This window comes from Oncorhynchus kisutch, linkage group LG20, assembly GCF_002021735.2.
Source record: "Oncorhynchus kisutch isolate 150728-3 linkage group LG20, Okis_V2, whole genome shotgun sequence".
Classification (NCBI taxonomy): Eukaryota; Metazoa; Chordata; class Actinopteri; order Salmoniformes; family Salmonidae; genus Oncorhynchus; species Oncorhynchus kisutch.
Window position 1 is genome coordinate 26,073,942 of NC_034193.2, and position 19,310 is coordinate 26,093,251.

Genomic DNA, 19,310 nt, shown 5'->3' on the forward strand with positions numbered 1-19,310 from the left:
TAAGAGTTGGCATGTTGGTTGTTTAGAAGCTGTTAGCTATAGCATGCTATCTATCACAGCTAACTTCGTTAGCCAACAAGAAAGCAAGTCAAAGCATATCCTCCACACAACAACTATCTCGCCATTCCATTTTATTTCAAATCCTGTGGTTTGTAGTAAAAAGCTGGATGTCAAGATGAAATCTAGTAAGTCGTATTGACTGATATAGGTAGCAGCAGGTAGCTAGCTTGCTTTGCTGATAACAATCGAGGCTAGCTAACAACAAAAATATCAGGAATAGTGACAACGCAGCGGACAAAAATGACTTGTCTTGTCTTTTGACCAGTACACAATAAATACACCACTGTTTCGTAACAGTCAAAGCAGGGGCACAGAGATATATGGAGTGTATGGTATCAGTCAGTACTGGGTTGGCTCCTGGCTCAACTGTATTTTCCCCGCTAGTCACAGTCAAGCCCTCAATGAGTTGAATCTGGTGAGTTTGTCCAGTCATGCTTTTTTACTCCTTCTTCCAAATGGTAGCTATAAATGCAGAGGTTGCTCATAGTGCAACAACACAATGAAGTGTGAATATTTCTGCCACCCACATACAGGAAAACGGTTCCAAATAAATAACATTATTACGTGCTCCACCACCCATGTTATCTATATTATTAAATGCCCATGTGGGCTGTGCTATGTCAATAAAACCTCTCGTTCTCTCAAACATAGAATCAGTGAACATAAAAGTTAAATTAGGAGAAACGACAGGGATTATCCAGTAGCAGTACATGTTAATGACCTAAAACATGACATTTCTACCTTTAGATTTTGTGGCATAGAGGAAGTCAAGATATCAGACGGGGGGCAGTGATATAAATAATACTCTGAGCAAAATAAAAAAAGTTATGGGATTTTCACCCACCAGACATTATTTCCTAAAGGTCTTCATGATGAAATGCCTATGTATGTTATGTTGTAAATGTGAACATGAATTATGCCCCTATTTCAGATTACACTGATGTTTTTCTTGCGCTGTACCCAATGATGTATTGTTATATTTGGTAGCACTTTGTTTTTCCTTAAGACTCCATTCCGCATTGAACGGATGTGGGTGGGGCTAGGTCTACATAAGGGTGCTAATAAAAAAAACTCAAAAGCTCTGACGAAGGCCCCTGAGGCCGACACCTAAATCTTATTAAAGATCATTGATACTATCAAGAACAGTGGGTGGGTTCCTTATTTTTTTCTTATCTTATCCAACTGTTACCATGCACCTTCAAAAGAGAGAGCTCAGATGTGCAAGTGCCTTTTGAATCCACATAATCCAAAAGGCTACAAATAAGTTCTTAAAATTACTGTTCGCGAATAACATATGTTTTTGATTCGATTCACTGTGATTGAACCGAATACCAAATAATAAAATGGCGAAGTGAATCGTTCGTTACAGTCAAAAATAATGATAACTTTTTTTTAATCGCTCAAGTAAGTACATCAAACTTGTATGGCCTTATTCGCGAGAGTCGGTGGAAAGTCTTTTGGGACATGACATGAAAACATTAATACGTGGTAATAATAGTTCAACAGTGAACTAGGGGGTACAAGATGTGTTTAGACTTGGGTACATAAGTATTTTCTCTATTATATTTTATAGGCTAGGCCTACCCGCTGCTGCAATGTCTGTAGTCTCTCTTTCCAAGAGTTACGACCCACTCGTCTCGCACACATGAAGGTGATGAGCGCAAATACAGATGCTCTGAAGTGTAATTCTGAGCCTGGCTGAAATGCTGATTTTTATTTGATTGATCAAATATTTAAAAAAAACTGCCTCAAATTACATTAACAGAAATTATGAAGTTACTTTCCATGACTTAAGAAAACTTAAGATTCTATCATTTTCCAAAGCCTTTTCCAGGCCTGAAAAACACAATTTCAAGTGTTAATGTAATGTACATTGCCTCCCGAGTGGCGCAGTGGTCTAAGGACTGCATCGCAGTTGCTAGCTGTGCCACTAGAGATCCAGGTTCGAGTCCAGGCTCTATCGCAGCCGGCTGCGACCCATGGGGTGGCGCACAATTGGCCCAGCGTCATCCGGGTTAGGGAGGGTTTGGCCGGCAGGGATGTCCTTGTCCCATCGCGCTCTAGTGACTCCTCTCCTGTGGCGGCCCGGGCGCATGCACGCTGACACGGTCACCAGGTGTACAGTGTTTCCTCTGACACATCGTTGGCGCTGGATTCCGGGTTAAGCGGGCATCGTGTCAAGAAGCAGTGCGGCTTGGTTGTGTTGTGTTTCGGGGGATGCATGGCTCTCGACCTTCGCATCTCCAGAGTCTGTACGGGATTTGCAGCGACGAGACAAGACTAACTACCAATCAGAAACCACGAAATCGGGAAGAGAAAAAAGTGCATGTACAATGAAAGTACTTTCTTGTGCTAAACCCAACAAACACACCACTGAATGTTCTTGAATTGTGCTCGGAGTCTTTCAAGTGCCTTCTTGCAAACTCTAAGCATGCTATCACGTGCCCTTTTCTCAGGAGTCTGGCCACTCTCCCATAAAGTCCAGATTGGTAAAGTGCAGTAGAGACTGTTGGTGCTTCCACAACTTATTGACTCAGGTGTGAATACTTATGTAAATGAGATATTCATTTAATACATTTGCAAACATTTCTAAAAACACGCTTTCACTTTGTCATTATGGGGTATTGTGTGTAGAAGGGGGAGATTAAAAATATTTAAAAAATAAAACATTTTGAATTCAGGCTGTAACAAAATGTGGAATAAGTCAAGGCATATGAATACTTTCTGAAGGCACTATAAGTACAGTGCATTCGGAAAGTATTCAGACCCCTTCACTTTTCCCACATTTTATTACTTTACAGGCTTATTCTAAAGTGTATTAAATAAAACATGTCCCTCAATCTACCCACAATACCCTATTTATAAAGCATTTAAATCAGAAATGTACATAAGTATTCAGACCCTTTGCTATGAGACTTGAAATTGAGGTGCATCCCATTTCCATTGAGATGCTTCTACAACTTCAGAGTACACCGGTGGTAAAAATCAATTGATTGGACATGTTACGGAAAGGCAAACACCTCTCCATTCGGAAAGTATTCGGACCCCAATATTTTATTAGGTCACAGCATTATTCTAAAATTGATTCAATTTACCCCCTCAATCTACACACAATACCGCTTAATGCATTTCAGAGCAAAAACCAAGTCATGAGGTCGAAGAAATTGTCCATATAGCATTGAGACAGGATTGTGCCGAGGCACAGATCTGGGGAAGGGTACCAAAACATTTCTGCAGCATTGAAGGTCCCCAAGAACACAGTGGCCTCCATTCTTAAATGGAAGATGTTTGGAACCACCAAAACTCTTCCTGAAGCTGGCCGAGAGGCCAAACTGAGCAATCGGGGGAGAAGGGCCTTGGTCATGGAGGTGACGAAGAATCCAATGGTCACTTTCAAAGATCCAGAATTCCTCTGTGGAGATGGGAAAACCTTCCAGAAGGACAACCATTTCTGCAGCACTCCCACCAATCCGGCTTTTATTGTGGCCAGACGGAAGCCACTCAGTAAAAGGAACATGACAGCCCGCATGGAATATGACAAAAGGCACCTAAAGAACTCTCAAGACCTTGAGAATCTAGTCTGATGAACCCAAGATCGAACTATTTGGCCTGAATGCCAAGTGTCACGTCTGGAGAAAACCAGGCACTGCTCATCACCTGGCCAATACGGTGAAGCATCTTTGCGGCGGCATCAAGCTGTGGGGATGTTTTTCAGCGGCAGGGACTGGGAGACTAGTCAGGAATGAGGGAAAGATGAACGGAAAAAAGTACAGAGATCATCGATGAAGTCCTGAACACTCTGGAGTAGGTTCTCAGATGAGGGTTCACCTTCCAACAGGACAATGGCCCGAAGCAAGACAGGAATGGCTTTGGGACAAGTCTCTGAATGTCCTTGCGTGGCCCAGTCAGAGCCCGGACTTGAACCCGATCGAACATCTCTGGAGAGACCTGAAAATAGCTGTGCAGCAATGCTCCCAATCCAACCTCAGAGGATTGACAGAGAAGAATGGGACTAACTCCCAAATACAAGTGTGCCATGCCTGTAGTGTCATACCCAAGAAGACTCGACACTGTAATCGCTGCAAAATGTGCTTCAACAAAGTACTAAGTAAAGGGTCTGAATGCTTATGTAAATGTGATTTTTTTATTTGCAGTACATCTGCCCAAATTTCTATACAATTTTTTTTGCTTTGTCATTATGGGGTAGTGGGTGTAGATTTATGAGGGGGAAAAAAAACAATTGAATCCGTTTTAGAATACGGCGGTTACAAAATGTGGGGGGAAAAAACCCAAGGTGTCTGAATACTTTCTGAATGCACTGTAGGTAGATCACTGCCTGTTCCCTTGGTCACATTTTTTTTTAAACAATATGGACTACGGGGAGTGATACTATTGACATGACATTTGCATAACAAATTGGTTTTGATGTAACAATTAGTCCTTCAGAACTTATTATCCTAGGTTTATAGCACACTGAAACACACAATAGAATCGATAACAATACAGTCCTATGAAATCCACGAGCACAAGAGGATAAATAACAAAACACTCAACACTGGAAAAAGTTATTGTTTTAGTGCTGGGCAGGAGGAAAGCATACTATGGATCTACATGCATCTGCAAGTGCACAAGCAGAAACATACCTTGCCATTGAGGTTAGGTACTGTGTTAGGCTGTACAAGTCTCCGTCGTCTGCAGTTGAGTAAGGGGCGCGTGCGGGCGGCCACACAGGTGCTGTCATTGGGGCTGGGTTGGTGTTTGGTGTTACTCTCTGACACCCTGGAGAGGAGAGACAATCAATCATTGTTATTACACACAAGAAAAAGGGCAAGTTAGTGCCTTATTTTCATAGGTTCTTCCTCCAAATAGATGCACTTGAAGAATCTGTGTTTAAGTTAGGTTAAGTATTCTGTGTGTGTACCTGTTGAGGACCCCATTGACCGGCCTGCCATTCTGGCCTCTCCAGGGTCCAGACTCTGTGATGGTGACCTGACAGTCCTGGGGAGTAGGCTCAGTCTTAACTCCTACCCCGCCCACCACCAATGCACTGGGCGCCACACCTCCCAACTCCACTGAGCCCTGAGGGGTGGAGTGAAATACCGTACATCAGCCCCAGACATGAAATACTGTATAGGCTACCAACTACAGTGAGAGACAAACCCACATCCTACACAAGGTGCGTGTGTGATGTGTAATTTACCTGCTATATTTGTATCATGTGACTCGCAATGGGATATATTTTGTGTGATAAGAGCTACACTCGATTGTCCCAGACAATTAAGACCGCATCTTAAAAAAACACGGCCGTATACAGGACGTTTATATAGGTCATGTGTGTACTAGTACTACCACAATAGTGAATAGTGGCACTACTATATTTGGTGCTACACGGCACCTGTGGTATTGCTCATGCTCATCTCTTTACAGGCCACTTTCACATGTACGTGGTGCAAGTCTGGACGGAAATGGTCATTCAAATTAGAGGTCGACCGATTATTGATTTTTCAACACCGGTACCGATTATTGGAGGACCAAAAAGGCCGATGCCGATTAAATCGGACAATTTTTTATTAACTTATTTGTAATAATGACAATTACAACAATACTGAATTAACACTTATTTTATCGTAATATAATACATCAATAAAATCAATTTATCCTCAAGTAAATAATGAAACATGTTCAATTTGGTTTAAATAATGCAAAAACAAAGTGTTGGAGAAGAAAGTAAAAGTGCAATATGTGCTATGTAAGAAAGCTAACATTTCAGTTCCTTGCTCAGAACATATGACAGCTGGTGGTTCCTTTTAACATGATTCTTCAATATTCCCAGGTAAGAAGTTTTAAGTTGTAGTTATTATAGGAATTATAGGACTATTCCCCTATATACTATTTGTATTTCATTAACCTTTGACTATTAGATGTTCTTATAGGCACTTTAGTTTTGCCAGTGTAACAGTATAGCTTCCGTCACTCTCCTCGCTACTCCCCGGGCTCGAACCAGCAACAACGACAACAGCCACCCTCGGAGCAGCATTAAATCAAATCAAATCATTCCCATGCAGAGCAAGGGGAACAACTACTAGAAGGCTCAGAGCGAGTGACGTTTGAAACGCTATTAGCGCTCGCTAACTAGCTAGCCATTTCACTTCGGTTACACCAGCCTCATCTCGGGAGTTGATAGGCTTGAAGTCATAAACAGCGCAATGCTTGACGCACAACGAAGAGCTGCTGGCAAAACGCACAAAAGTGCTGTTTGAATGAATGTTTACGCGTCTGTTTCTGCCTACCACCGCTCAGTCAGATACTTAGATACTTGTATGCCCAGTCAGATTGTATGCCCAGTCAGATTGTATGCCCAGTCAGATTGTATGCCCAGTCAGATTGTATGCCCAGTCAGATTGTATGCCCAGTCAGATTGTATGCCCAGTCAGATTATATGCAACGCAGGACACACTAGATAATATCTAGTAATATCATCAACCATGTCTAGTTAACTCTCCAAGGTGGCATAGCAGTTCAGACGTCTTTTGTCCTCGTCTTGTCGTGTCCTGTATATATATATATTTACAACTTTTTCACATACATTTTATTTTTATTTTCCATCAACTCATCTTCAAAACACTCTCCTGCAACCCGCCTCACCAATGTATATTTATAAAAAAGTATTATTTACCTCAGATCTGTAATCCTCCAAGAAGCTAGCCAGAAACTCCAAGAAGCTAGCCTGAAACTAGCCAGAAGCTAATCCAGAAGCTAGTTCAGAAGCTAGTTAGCTCCTTTACTGGCAAATCGTTAGTATCCAGCTAACCACGGTTTGTGGTCATCAGCTATCCTTTAGCTCGAAAATCTATCGCCAGTTCTGTACGGCGCAGCGCGGCTCGGAACGGAACATACCGGACCAATTTTTCTCTCCATGTCCCTGGATTTCGACTGCTCTCTGGACATTCATACCCGGATCTCACAGCTAGCTAGCTGCTATCCGTGTGACTATCGGCCTTCGTCGATTCCGGAGCAAACATCAATTATTCCGGAGCTAGCAAGCTCCGTCAATCACTCCTGAGTTCCATCAATCACACCTGGGCTGCAGTCACCTATCCGGACCCGTTTTACTGCTTTCGCGGAGCCCCACCGGGCCTTCACAACTGGACTGCCGACGTTATCTACCCGAAGGAGTTATTTGGCTGGCTCCTCCGTCGCGACGTTACCTGAACGCCCATCTGCGGCCTGCTAACCGTTAGCTGTCTTACCGGCTGCTATCTGAATAGACAATCGGACATTTTTTTTTAAATATATTTATATTTATTTTTTTATTTTTTTATTATTATTATTATTATGTTTTCTTCTTGGGCCTCTATAACTATATCTATTGTTTTTATTTTTGTTGTTGTTGTGTGATTTGGATTAATCCCCTCTACCACACGGAACCCCACTAATCTACTGACGCAAGAGGTAGCTAACAACAGACCTCCATCCTATGCTAGCCTGCTACCGATGCCCTGGCTAGCTGTCTAAATCACCAACCAACATCTCCACTCACCGGACCCTTTTGATCACTCGACTAAGCATGCCTCTCCTCAATGTCAATATGTCTTGTCCATTTCTGTTCTGGTTAGTGTTTATTGGCTTATTTCACTGTAGAGCCTCTAGTCCTGCTCACTATACCTTATCCAACCTATTAGTTCCACCACCCACACATGCAATGACATCTCCTGGTTTCAACGATGTTTCTAGAGACAATATCTCTCTCTTCATCACTCAATACCTAGGTTTACCTCCACTGTATTCACATCCTACCATACATTTGTCTGTACATTATACCTTGATGCTATTTTATCGCCCCCAGAAACCTCCTTTTACTCTATGTTCCAGACGTTCTAGACGACCAATTCTCATAGCTTTTAGCCGTACCCTTATTCTACTCCTCCTATGTTCCTCTGGCGATGTAGAGGTGAATCCAGGCCCTGCAGTGCCTAGCTCCACTCCTATTCCCCAGGCGCTCTCTTTTGACGACTTCTGTAACCGTAATAGCCTTGGTTTCATGCATGTTAACATTAGAAGCCTCCTCCCTAAGTTTGTTCTATTCACTGCTTTAGCACACTCTGCCAACCCGGATGTTCTAGCTGTGTCTGAATCCTGGCTTAGGAAGACCACCAAAAACTCAGACATTTTAATTCCAAACTACAACATTTTCAGACAAGATAGAACTGCCAAAGGGGGCGGTGTTGCAATCTACTGCAAAGATAGCCTGCAGAGTTCTGTCCTACTATCCAGGTCTGTACCCAAACAATTTGAACTTCTACTTTTAAAAATCCACCTCTCTAAAAACAAGTCTCTCACTGTTGCCGCCTGCTATAGACCACCCTCTGCCCCCAGCTGTGCTCTGGACACCATATGTGAACTGATTGCCCCCCATCTATCTTCAGAGTTCGTGCTGCTAGGCGACCTAAACTGGAACATGCTTAACACCCCAGCCATCCTACAATCTAAACTTGATGCCCTCAATCTCACACAAATTATCAATGAACCTACCAGGTACCTCCCCAAAACCTTAAACACGGGCACCCTCATAGATATCATCCTAACCAACTTCCCCTCTAAATACACCTCTGCTGTCTTCAACCAAGATCTCAGCGATCACTGCCTCATTGCCTGCATCCGTAATGGGTCAGCGGTCAAACGACCGCCACTCATCACTGTAAAACGCTCCCTGAAACACTTCTGCGAGCAGGCCTTTCTAATCGACCTGGCCGGGGTATCCTGGAAGGATATTGATCTCATCCCGTCAGTAGAGGATGCCTGGATATTTTTTAAAAATGCCTTCCAAACCATCCTAAATAAACATGCCCCATTCAAGAAATTTAGAACCAGGAACAGATATAGCCCTTGGTTCTCCCCAGACCTGACTGCCCTTAACCAACACAAAAACATCCTATGGCGTTCTGCATTAGCATCGAACAGCCCCCGTGATATGCAGCTGTTCAGGGAAGCTAGAAATCATTATACACAGGCAGTTAGAAAAGCCAAGGCTAGCTTTTTCAAGCAGAAATTTGCTTCCTGCAACACTAACTCAAAAAAGTTCTGGGACACTGTAAAGTCCATGGAGAATAAGAACACCTCCTCCCAGCTGCCCACTGCACTGAAGATAGGAAACACTGTCACCACTGATAAATCCACCATAATTGAGAATTTCAATAAGCATTTTTCTACGGCTGGCCATGCTTTCCACCTGGCTACTCCTACCCCGGACAACAGCACTGCACCCCCAACAGCAACTCGCCCAAGCCTTCCCCATTTCTCCTTCTCCCAAATCCATTCAGCTGATGTTCTGAAAGAGCTGCAAAATCTGGACCCCTACAAATCAGCCGGGCTAGACAATCTGGACCCTTTCTTTCTAAAATTATCTGCCGAAATTGTTGCCACCCCTATTACTAGCCTGTTCAACCTCTCTTTCGTGTCGTCTGAGATTCCCAAAGATTGGAAAGCAGCTGCGGTCATCCCCCTCTTCAAAGGGGGGGACACTCTTGACCCAAACTGCTACAGACCTATATCTATCCTACCGTGCCTTTCTAAGGTCTTCGAAAGCCAAGTCAACAAACAGATTACCGACCATTTCGAATCTCACCATACCTTCTCTGCTATGCAATCTGGTTTCAGAGCTGGTCATGGGTGCACCTCAGCCACGCTCAAGGTCCTAAACGATATCTTAACCGCCATCGATAAGAAACATTACTGTGCAGCCGTATTCATTGATCTGGCCAAGGCTTTCGACTCTGTCAATCACCATATCCTCATCGGCAGACTCGACAGCCTTGGTTTCTCAAATGATTGCCTCGCCTGGTTCACCAACTACTTCTCTGATAGAGTTCAGTGTGTCAAATCGGAGGGTCTGCTGTCCGGACCTCTGGCAGTCTCTATGGGGGTGCCACAGGGTTCAATTCTTGGACCGACTCTCTTCTCTGTATACATCAATGAGGTCGCTCTTGCTGCTGGTGAGTCCCTGATCCACCTCTACGCAGACGACACCATTCTGTATACTTCCGGCCCTTCTCTGGACACTGTGTTAACAACCCTCCAGGCAAGCTTCAATGCCATACAACTCTCCTTCCGTGGCCTCCAATTGCTCTTGAATGCAAGTAAAACTAAATGCATGCTCTTCAACCGATCGCTGCCTGCACCTACCCGCCTGTCCAACATCACTACTCTGGACGGCTCTGACTTAGAATACGTGGACAACTACAAATACTTAGGTGTCTGGTTAGATTGTAAACTCTCCTTCCAGACCCATATCAAACATCTCCAATCCAAAGTTAAATCTAGAATTGGCTTCCTATTTCGCAACAAAGCATCCTTCACTCATGCTGCCAAACATACCCTTGTAAAACTGACCATCCTACCAATCCTCGACTTTGGCGATGTCATTTACAAAACAGCCTCCAATACCCTACTCAACAAATTGGATGCAGTCTATCACAGTGCAATCCGTTTTATCACCAAAGCCCCATATACTACCCACCATTGCGACCTGTACGCTCTCGTTGGCTGGCCCTCGCTTCATACTCGTCGCCAAACCCACTGGCTCCATGTCATCTACAAGACACTGCTAGGTAAAGTCCCCCCTTATCTCAGCTCGCTGGTCACCATAGCATCTCCCACCTGTAGCACACGCTCCAGCAGGTATATCTCTCTAGTCACCCCCAAAACCAATTCTTTCTTTGGCCGCCTCTCCTTCCAGTTCTCTGCTGCCAATGACTGGAACGAACTACAAAAATCTCTGAAACTGGAAACACTTATCTCCCTCACTAGCTTTAAGCACCAACTGTCAGAGCAGCTCACAGATTACTGCACCTGTACATAGCCCACCTATAATTTAGCCCAAACAACTACCTCTTTCCCAACTGTATTTAATTTTAATTTATTTATTTATTTTGCTCCTTTGCACCCCATTATTTTTTTATTTCTACTTTGCACATTCTTCCATTGCAAAACTACCATTCCAGTATTTTACTTGCTATATTGTATTTACTTTGCCATCTTGGCCTTTTTTGCCTTTACCTCCCTTCTCACCTCATTTGCTCACATTGTATATAGACTTGTTTATACTGCATTATTGACTGTATGTTTGTTTTTACTCCATGTGTAACTCTGTGTCGTTTTATCTGTCGAACTGCTTTGCTTTATCTTGGCCAGGTCGCAATTGTAAATGAGAACTTGTTCTCAACTTGCCTACCTGGTTAAATAAAGGTAAAATAAATAAATAAATAAATAAAACTAGTGATTATGATTTATTGTTTTTATAAGATAAGTTTAATGCTAGCTAGCAACTTACATTGGCTTACTGCATTCGCATAACAGGCAGTCTCCTTGTGGAGTGCAACGAGAGAGGCAGGTCGTTATTGCATTGGACTAGTTAACTGTAAGGTTGCAAGATTGGATACCCCGAGCCTACACAGTGAAAATGTGTCATTCTGCCCCTGAACGAGGCAGTTAACCCACCGTTCCTAGGCCGTCATTGAAAATAAGAATGTGTTCTTAACGGACTTGCCTAGTTAAATAAAAGGTATAAAAATAACAATATATATATATTTTTTAATCGACGCCCAAAAATACCAATTTCCGATTGTTCTGAAAACTTGAAATCGGCCCTAATCAATCGGCTATTTCGATTAACCGGTCGACCTCTAATTCAAATGGCTAAATGGGTTAGAGCATGGTCAAAGCAACACCCGGGTTGTGGGTTTGACTACTGCATGGGCCACATATACTTGAATATATGCCAGTGACAAGGCTGTGACCTCTACAAGTCGCTCTGGATGAAATGTCCATTTTACTCTTATATTATTAAACCGTGCACAATTAGCCCAATATTGAGGCGGTGCTGTACCTTGTTGGCACGGATCTGTCGGTAGACGTCTGTCTGCTGGCGGATACGGTACTCCAGGTCTGAGATGTGGGCCTGGAGCCAGTTCCAGTGGCTGATGATGGAGGCCCGCTCGATGGTGTAGCGACTCTCCGCCCGCTTCCATCTAAATCGGAAAGTCACACAGACACACAGGGGTGAACAAGTGTTCATCTAACCAACTTGTCTGTGGTCTGAACTTTTACATGGATAAAATAATTTCATTGCTGTGTAATTTGAATAATTTCTTCTTGAATGCCTACACAAATGAATGCAAAAGCCACATACTATTGCCCAAACATTATGCCAATATCGAATTTTTCAACATTGGGTAATTCACAAAATCACACAATATTAACGACCATTTACGTCAAATAGCAAACATTCAACTTCTGTGGCAAAGTATCAATACTGAGGGACGTGTTGTCACGGTTGCTTCTTGTTGAAGAGGCATCAGCAAAAGTTAAGTTTGTATAGCTAGCTATCCTCTTATTAATTAATTTGTGGTCGTTTCCATCTCGCAAACAAAATAAGTGAGAGATTTTATTTGTGTACTACCATATCTCGATAACATAACCAAGTCTGTCACTGGTATGGGCCGGTAAATATCCTACAGCTAGCCAATTGTGGCCGCAAGCTAAAACCATAGAGAGAGCGAGAATTCACTGTTTCATCTGCTGCTGGTTTGATGTTTACTCAAATAAGTCTTTCCACATGTAATTGATTAAATCAGATTTTTATTCTATAAAGACTAATTGTGTCAATATGTTGTGATTGTAGAAAAATCCTCACAGCCGTTTTCCATACTAAAACGTAAAGTACAACTTGGTGCGTACCAGCTTACACCATGTTTGAACTACAGTAGGCACACCGTGCGAGTCAAAACTACAATCATATGTTTGGGCCATTTCAATCAATCTTCGGCAGGTAGCCTAGTGGTTAAGAGTGTTGGGTCAGTAACCGCAAGGGCACTGGTTCGATTCCCAGAGGTGAAAAATCTGTCGATGTGCCCTTGAGCAAGGCACTTAAGCCTAATTGCTTAAGAACAAATTCTTATTTACAATGACGGCCTACCAAGGAACAGTAGGTTAACTGCATTGTTCAGGGGCAGATCGACGGACTTTTACCTCGTCAGCTAAGGGATTCGATCCAGCAACCTTTCGGTTACTGGCCCAGTGCTCTAACCACTAGTAGGTAACCTGCCGCCCCCATAAGACGCTCTAGATAATAGAGCCTGCTAAATGACTAAAATGTAAATGTTTGTAGCTTTTATAGGCAGGGAGCATAAATTGTACAGAGCATTCAGAAAGCATTCAAACCCCTTCACTTTTTCCACATTGTTACGGCCTTATTCTAAAATGAATGTAATTTTTTTTATCCCCCCCCCCCAATTTACACACAATAACCCAAAATAACAAAACGAAGACAGTTGATCATAAAAAAAAACTGAAATATCACATTTACATCAGTATTCAAACTATTTACTCAGTACTTTGTTAAAGCAGCTTTGGCAGCGATTACAGCCTAGAGTCTTCTTGGATATGACGCTACAAGCTTGTCACACCTGTATTTGGGGAGTTTCTCTAATTCTAATTCTAATGCTCTGTCAGATTGGATGGGGAGTGTTAGCGCACAGCTATTTTCAGGTATCGCCAGAGATGTTCGACCGGGTTCAAGTCCGGGCTCTGGCTAGGCCACTGAAGGACATTGAGACTTGTCCCAAAGCTACTACTTTGTGTTCTTGGCTGTGTGCTTAGGGTCGTTGTCCTGTTGGAAGATGTACCGTGGTCTCAGTTGGAGGTCCTGAGAGCTCTGGAGCAGGTTTTCATCAAGGATCTAGGTACTCATCTTTCCCTCAATTCTGACCAGTCTCCCAGTCCCTGAAAAACATCCCCACAGCATGCTGCTGCCGCCGCCACACTTTACAGCTCCAAGCGGGATGTCATGAGCCTTTTACTGAGGAGTGGCTTCTGTCTGGCCACTCTACCATAAAGGCCTGATTGGTAGAGTGCTGGAGAGATGGCTGTCCTTCTGGAAGATTCTCCCATCTGCACAGAGGAACTCCGGAGCTCTGTCAGTGTGACCATCAGGTTCTTGGTCACCTCCCTGACCGAGGCCCTTCTCCCCCGATTGCTCAGTTTGGCAGGGCGGCGAGGAAGAGTCTTGGTGGTTCCAAACATCTTCCATTTAAGAATGATGGAGGCCACTGTGTTCTTGGGGACCTTTAATGCTGCAGAAATGATTTGGTACCCTTCCCCAGATCTGTGCCGAGACACAATTCTGTCTCAGAGCTCTACGGACAATTCCTTTGGCCTCATGACTTGGTTTTTGCTTTGACATGCACAGTCAACTGTGGGACCTTATATAGACAGGTGTGTGCCTTTCCAAATCATCTACAATCAATTTAATTTACCACAGGTGGACTTATGGAAACATGATGCACCTGAGCTCAATTTAGAGTCGCATGGCATAAAGTCTGAGTACTTATGTAAATAAGATGTGTTTTTTATTTGTAATTCATTTGCAAGGATTTCTAAAACCCTGTTTTCGATTTGTAGTAATGGGGTATTTGGGTGTAGATAAACTAATACATTTTAGAATAAGGCTAAAGTAACCAAATCACCCAAAAAAATGTAAGGGGTCTGAATACTTCCCAAATGCACTATACATCCACTATCTTCAACCTGGCCTTTAAAAAGGTAGACTGTGATATGATGAAGATGCTGAAAGTACATATTGGGTCAATTTCCACAACTACTTAGGGCGTTGAAGCACAAGACTCAATTTCGCACTGTTTTGGACCACGTAAAAGTGTGAAGCAAACCCCGAGCTCATGTAACTGAAACTGTGACTGAAACATTTCACCCATCGCAAAATCTTTTCGCTGCTCGTGGCAATGTAATTTCTGAATATTTTTTTCTTCGCACATAACAAGCTGGTAAACTATTATACTATTGGAATAGTACATTTTACGATGGCGCCGGAGGGGAGGGCTGCAGTCTTAACCAACCATGCTATTTTGTTAGTTTTTTCGCGTTGTTCCTAACTTTTTTTGGACATAATGCTGCTGCTACAGAGCTTCAAGTTCCACATCACCAACAAACTAACATGGTCCAAGCGCACCAAGACAGTCGTGAAGAGGGCACGACAAAATCGATTTCCCCTCAGGAGACTGAAAAAATTTGGCATGGATCCTCTACAGCTGCACCCTTGAGAGCATCCTGACAGGTGGCATCACTGCCTGGTATGGCAATTGCTCGACCAAGGCACTACAGCGGGTAGTACGAACGGCCCAGTACATCACCGGTGCCAAGCTTCCAGCCAATCCAGGACCTCTATGCTACCCAGACTATTTGCATTGCCCCCTCCCCCCCTCTGGAACGCTGCTGCTACTCTCTTATCTATGCATAGTCACTTTAATAACGCTACCTATATGTACATATTACCGCGATTCCGGTGCCCCCGCATATTGACTCTGACAGTGGTTTTGCTGCTTGTTACTCATCTTTTTGTGTGAGGAAAAGTAAATGTGGACAGTTCTTACAACTTCAAAGTGCGCCTCTGCAAAAATATTTCTTCATGTTCTATCATTTTTGGGAGTGGCAGCGACATTATAGCAGCAGCCGATGCAATGGGGAAGAGCAGTGGCCGCGGGTACTTTCTTTCCTAAGATCCAATAAGAAGGACTAAGCCGTTGCATCCCTGATTGCGTCGGTCTTCACCTCAACTTTGAGCTGAGGGCTGTGAGAAGGACCCGATCACGGGCATTAGCGAATAAGAACTGGGATGTGTGCCAGTGCGAGGTGCTCCGGAGCGCAGAGAGAGGAAAGAGAAGTGCAAATTTGACCGGCAGAAGTGAATTATAATTATTGTAGGCCCGAGGGCACAACGGCCACTTTGGCCGCAAGGCATGGATTTTGGGGGGCTAGTGGTGTAGTGTGAACGCAGTTTATGCGGGTTACCCACCTTCTGCATAAAGATGCATTGCAAGTATAGGGAGCGTTACTGTATTCACCACAAACTCAATTTAAGTATCTAGATTTACCACCACATCACTGATTATCACCATCACAGGGGGAGTTATCTTTTGGATAAAGGACAAAGTGACATACTGTGGTATAGGATAATAGATCAGGAATGTGCTAAAGTAAATTCAGACAATACAGGAAGTAAACTTAAATTCCAACGCCAATTGTCCAAATTGAAAAGCAGTGAGGAAAACAGGAAATTAATTTTCACTAATCTCTCTTCAGGATACCTGGTGGCTTATTAAATGCAATGCAAGTTCTCTAGGTATTGCAGATAGAAATGTAAGGCATAGAGCCAAGGAGATTCCCATCTCAGGCGAAAGAGACAGAGCTAGACGCATATTATTTCCGTAAGACCACGCCCTCCTGAACAAGCTCTTATCTAATCAATGAACCCGGTATCTCATTTAAATCTCTGGGGCTGCGTCCCAAATTGGCACCCTAACAGCAGCAGCACCATATTGCACATTCAATTGCACCAATCAGTGTGCCTCGCAGATAGGCAAGTGTTGAATTGATCTGCCGTGGGGGACCAGGCTGGTCTATACACGTGATGTAGGATACGTCAGCTCAGGTGGTGATCCATTTCTTCCCTGTCAAATAAGAAACATTTGTGGGTGAATCTCAATTGTATTTGCTTGATTCCTCCGAGGTTCCTCCCATCTGATTTTCCCCTCCAATCAATTTTGAGTAGGGAGGCAGGGAGGGGCACAAGAAATCAAGAAAATACAATGAAGGTTCCCCCACTGTATTCTGTATTAGCCACTCCCACAAAGCTATAGTAGGCCAATCTAGCTGGCAAACAAAGCAAGCCATGTGGTAGAAAGGTCACATAGGAGAAGCAGGATGCAGAATACTACAGGGACAATTAATTAAATAAGCCTAATTTATTAAGACTGGTGGCCAGGCCTGGGTCACATGTAGTAGGCAAGCATTGTGGAAGGTTGCAGATTAACATGTGATGACTAAAGCTGATGTGATACATTTTTCTAACATGTCAGAGGCATGTGTCCTATAATATATTACAACAATCAACAATGTTGTGGCCTGCTGAACGCAGCCCTGGGGCATGTCCATTAGGCAGCAAACGGAAGAAAACAGACAGAAACGGGGGGACTAAAAGAAACAGGGAGGGACTACATTTCAGTTGCAAAGCGTTTTATAACGTTTCTGCTGTATGCCCTATTGAACACGACGCAGATCGTCTCTTTCAACCAAATATCCCCACCCTGCATAGAAAGATGCTGACTTGAGGATCAGTGACCTCAGATAGAGTGAGGGTCTAAAGGAAGGACATAACTGAGCAGGGAAAATCCTCCCTCCCAATAAACAAGGAGCTCCATCTTGTCATCTCCCAACCAGCTTCACACGCCATCCTCCCCCACTTCACACCCCACCAGCAGCACTCACTACCAAGCCTGTTTTTGTCTGTCAGCACATTCCCCAATGTGGCGCTTTCCTAAAACACAGCACATATGTTATACACAGTAACCAGCACCACAGCATAATACTAACCTTGGCTTACAACACCAAACACCCTGCAATAGTCATGTTAAAGGCTTCCAAAAACCAGCAGGCTAGCCAACAACATAAGGCTTGATGTTCAGGGCCAGGCAATGTCCAGCATCACAAGCATCACAAGCACACCTTCCTGGGGAAGAATGCAGACTTGAAATATAGATGTCAGTGCTACTAGAGCTGCAACGGTCATTCAAGGCCTTCAGTTGGGCCATCTCAATCACTGATTGGTTGTCAGAACACAGAGAAAAATCAGTTTTAATCTCAAATTGACAAAAATATGCCATATATGATTATTTGGGCATGTGCATTACAGAAGGACTCCAGAATATGACCAATTTAGCTACATTTAGTTGACTGATGTAGCTGGCAAGGTAACGGTTGTTTAACTTAACAGGAAAAAAACGAAACTGGTGTTTTTATCCCAGTGCTGAGCTAGTAGTCTAACGTTAGCTAATATTTCAACCCCTCGGCTAAAGTGAATTAGCTAGTTAGTAGCTAACACAGCCAGTTCAGTTCTAGCCTGTAGCTATCAGTCAGATATTAATAATAGCCACCTCTTATTGCCATCTAACAGTCGTTGTTTGAATGTAAATGTTTTGTAGCCTTTTAGTCCTGTTTCAACAAATTAATTTAGCTAGCTTTCACCAGTTGATGTACCGTTAAGAGAGCTGGCCAAAACGAAGCATACTTTTTGCCAAATTCACACTAGACCCAAATCAAACAATGAAACTAGCAGCCAAACGATTTTAGATCAACAATTTACCTTTTTTGTGCAATGTGAGTTATTATTAATGTCAGTAGAGCACTGTAATGTAATTGATTTATCAGTTTCACTAGCTCTACAGGCTTCACAGTCATGGTGCAGCATCAGTACACAACACTATGTTTATTATGTCTTAGCAGGATGAGATGGTGACAGGTGTCCCAGCAGGGTCAGACTTCCAGGGAAGACCAGTCTATGGAGCTCAGGTGAAATGCAGTGAATTCACAATATCAGTGAATGATACAAAGCTCCATCTTGAGTTGATGGGTAGACCTACAGTAGCTACAGGACAGCAGCTTAAGCCTAAAGTTAGTTTGGGATCTGAGCTTAATGGTAATTTCAATTATTGATTGATTCTATTCTTGGATAATATAACGTATAAATATACATCAAGATAATTATTTGTCAGGCCTCATCGTTGGAGGATCAGAGGGTTACAGGTCTCAGCAGGGTCAGGCAGCAGGGAAGACCAGGCTGTGATGGAGCTGAGGTGAATTTTCACAGACGCAACACTTTATTTTCTCTGTGCAGCAAACACTGGAGAAGCCAGACGCGTCAAAGATTGACACTATTTTACGGCAGTCTGACAAACCTCCAATCTGTAAACAAGGGTTGATAGAGGCTTTTGCCAATGACACAATGCATGTAAAACAAAAATGAGGAAGACCTGGTAGAAGCTATTGATGAATGGATAGTGATATGTTCGCATGCCAAGTTCATATAATCTCAGACAAATTACTGCAGTTTAAGAACATCCATAGAACACACTATATGCCAGTGTAACTGAATAACATGCAGAGGAATTACATTTCAGAGTGCTGGAGGGGTAAAACACAAAAAGGATACATATATGGTCTTGAATTCAGGCAGAGTATTTTCTTATATCGGAGCATGTCTACAGATTCTCACTTCTCCCTGTTTTTGTTTGCTTGTTGATACTGGAGACTTATCAAACAAACAGTGTAACCAAGCATCCAAGAAATGCATTGCCATTAATTGGAAGGTTGGTTATCCTCCCAATGGATGGCAGAAATGTCAG

At 43.2% G+C, this 19,310-nt stretch overlaps 1 protein-coding gene across 3 annotated transcripts in view; it reads right to left on the minus strand.

The window, feature by feature from the left end:
* Nucleotides 1-19,310, minus strand: part of kansl1a (KAT8 regulatory NSL complex subunit 1a) — a 56,448-nt gene that overhangs the window by 7,929 nt on the left and 29,209 nt on the right. For all 3 annotated transcript variants that reach the window (XM_020453820.2, XM_020453822.2, XM_020453818.2), the window contains 3 exons: nt 11,945-12,086; nt 4,982-5,139; nt 4,704-4,839 (listed from right to left, as the gene is read on the minus strand). In XM_020453820.2, the coding sequence (XP_020309409.1) occupies nt 4,704-4,839; nt 4,982-5,139; nt 11,945-12,086 (436 nt within the window). The remainder of the gene's footprint in view (nt 1-4,703; nt 4,840-4,981; nt 5,140-11,944; nt 12,087-19,310) is intronic.